The 2,896-nt window shown below is 49.0% G+C and overlaps 1 protein-coding gene across 1 annotated transcript; it reads right to left on the bottom strand.

Moving 5' to 3' along the window:
- Window positions 1–780: 780 nt before the first annotated feature.
- On the bottom strand, window positions 781–2,132 carry DFJ58DRAFT_234864 (uncharacterized protein). The gene is made up of 3 exons (XM_041379381.1): window positions 1,924–2,132; window positions 1,408–1,859; window positions 781–1,253 (listed from the first exon to the last, which is right to left on the bottom strand). The coding sequence occupies exons 1-3, from the start codon at window positions 1,985–1,987 to the stop codon at window positions 972–974; spliced, it is 798 nt and encodes a 265-aa protein (XP_041235844.1). The 5' UTR covers window positions 1,988–2,132; the 3' UTR covers window positions 781–971.
- Window positions 2,133–2,896: the final 764 nt, after the last annotated feature.

The raw sequence follows: 2,896 nt of genomic DNA, 5'->3' as shown, positions 1-2,896 counted from the left end.
GAAGTGAATGAGGCACGAAACATAGGGAAAAAATGACATCCCTGCACGGGTGCTTAGATACGCCATCCAATCCCATGTCAAGAATAAACAAACATGCCCCGAAAAAAACAAGCGTTGAAAACACCCACAAGACTGGCCGTACTCTGCTGTCTGCGAGTGCTGTCAATCAATCAGTGATTCAACCGTTGATCGCAAGTTGGGTGATCGCAAGCCAGGCATGATCAAGGAAATGAGAACGTTCCGTGTCGGATGGTTCCATGAAGGAGAACAAGAGGATAGCGTGAAACGAATGATTATCAGCGCGATTCAGGATGAAAGATAAAAATGAGAGGTTGTAAAGTGGACATGGGCGCATATATGCACCTTCACTTTGCCGTTCAAACCCAGAAAAAATAGAAGAAAAGGAGGCACGAAAGTATAATACCCGTACGTTGGCACATATGCCTAAAGCCGTCCAACCATATCTGAACCGGCTTGGCCGGGTAAAAATGGAAGCGAACAAGACACAAAAAACAAGAAGGACTATCCCAAATATCAAAGATGGAACGACAACGAGGCGCAAAGTATAGGGGGAGTACCCATGCACGGGCGCGTACATGAACGTCATCCCGTCCAAACCGGCGTGCCCTCAAAAAAGAACAAGGCATAGTACGTGTACGCCGCCATCCAAAAATACCTCCCAAAAATCCAAAACCAAAAGAAGCAGAAAGACACTCACAAGACTAGGCGCACTTTGACTCCCTTGCGTATTCATCGCATAATACATATCGCCCTGAAGATAATATGGATCTGACGGTCCTGAATAGTGTTGAGACTGCTGGGGTGGATTCGGAGGGGTGTGGACCTGGGGTTGAGATTGGGGGTGCGTAGGGACATGAGGGTGCACATGCGATTGCGTTGGAGCGTGAGGGGGTGCGTGCGATTGCGTTGGAACATGAGGATGATGGGGTTGCGAGAACTGATTATGCGGCCTAGCCTGAGGCTGACTCTGGGAAAACTGTGAGGTAGGTGGGAAATTGGGTTTGTTGGATCTGGAATTGGGACTGGGTAGGCGGAGGGGGAGAGGAGAAATGGGGCTGGGGCTGCTGAGCCGGGTACTGCTGTTCAGCCTGCACTGGTGAGAATTGAGCTGAGATTAATTGAGTCGTACGCTGTGCAGCGAGGGATTGGCCTGTTGGCTGTTGAGACGGCTGAGGAGGAGGTTGGGCTGAAGGAGGATTGGGAGGAACGGAAGGAGGGACTTGCGAGTATTGCTGGAAAGGGTGCATCAGAGAGGAAGGAGAAAGACAAAAAAAAATGGAATGAAGAAAGTGAAGATAAAGGGGAAAAATCGAGGGAAAAAGGTAAAGGAAAATCCAAACTCGAGAGTCGCATGAAATCACGTAATAGGGGGATTCAAAGACTTACCTGGCTTTGTGTGCCCCCCTGCCTATAGTACCCAGAAGACCTGGCACTACCACGTGCCGAGCGCCGTGTAGCGGGTGCCACGGGGCGTGCTTGTGAATGTTGCTGCTGCTGTTGAACTTGGTCTTGAGGAAATGAATACTGGTTTGTCCCTGCTCCTTCAAAGCGATACGGCTGGTGGTATGTGGTGTGTTGTCGGGGAAAGTATTCTCCACCTGGACCTGTGAATTGGGTATCCCAGACATTTATAGTAGGCTGCTGGGGTGTAAAGGCCGAGGCTTGAGCAGGGTCATAGAAGGAAGAGCTGGTGACGATCATCTGCTGAGATGGTGGAAACCACTGCCGGTCGCCTGTAGCAGTTGCTGGTACGGGAGTGGATTGGTGGAAAGAAGCAGAAGAAGAAGAAAGGGAATGTGCTTGAGTGCGGGGCTGGTTATCTTGTAGTTGTTCGTTCGCTATTCAGGCAAAGAAATAGATAATTAGTTCGAATAGTGAATAAGTAGTGTGATGGGGACTTACATCCGGATGAAGGGATTGCGGAATGAGTTTGATCGACATCAGCTGGCGTCCGGCGGTTTGACATGCCGAGTGAATTATGCTCTTGGATTAGTAGAGATAAATCCAGATCGACTCCTGTATCGCGTCTTGGTCGTGAAAGATGATAGCTCTATAGGTAGGCCTAGTATGTTGAATACAATTATGTTTGTCAAGCTTGAGATTAAGATCCAGAGCAAATCCACCCTTAGTCGTCCTCGAAGATGGCTGAGCTTCCCACAGCGCGTCTCTTCTATCCAAGTGCCCCGGTTCTGCGAATCACCGGTTTCCAATTCCGAGTTGAGAGTTGCGCGTCAACAGATGAAACGTGGATTGGGGTTCAGCAAACGAACTGCGGCACACGCATTCTATGGCCTGAATGCTTCGAACGAGGACAAGACGATGTCGACGAGAAAATGAAAAGTAAAACACATGGCATGGCCACTCCTTATTTAACTCACTTCACTCCCGTAAGTACTCGATAATTTACCCCCACCCAATCACAGCTCGTACATCCTAATTTGTTTCCGCGGATTCGGCCATTGATGACTAACCGGTCAGCCTCGACAACGTGGACTAGCAACTGGGTTTGTGCTCAGCCCCCGGTGGTCACATTCACTTCAGAATCTGTGCATTATTCCTTCTGAAGAGTATTCGTCATTCGAATAACATATCAAATTCTTACTAGCTACCATGACGTTCTCCCTGATCCGTGCTGTGCCAACTCTCCCGAGATACGTCTAACAGCAAAATTTTTACGAGTACCGCGTGGTTCGTACTGCTCGTGCCTTACAACTTCTCTTAGCATCGCTCACTACCATTTCAAGGCTGTCGTTCTCGTGTTCGCCGTCCATCCCCGCCTCTGGTGCTCCCGTCTTTATATATACTCGTATGCTTCCCCGCGCGCGCATCACTTCACTTCATAAGTATGTACATTTCAACGTTTCCATATTCTCGT

Source organism: Suillus subalutaceus (assembly GCF_016647625.1).
Source record: "Suillus subalutaceus strain FC151 chromosome Unknown DFJ58scaffold_260, whole genome shotgun sequence".
NCBI lineage: Eukaryota > Fungi > Basidiomycota > Agaricomycetes > Boletales > Suillaceae > Suillus > Suillus subalutaceus.
The sequence above is the reverse complement of the archived record's forward strand: the minus strand, read 5'-3'. Positions and strand labels throughout refer to the sequence as shown.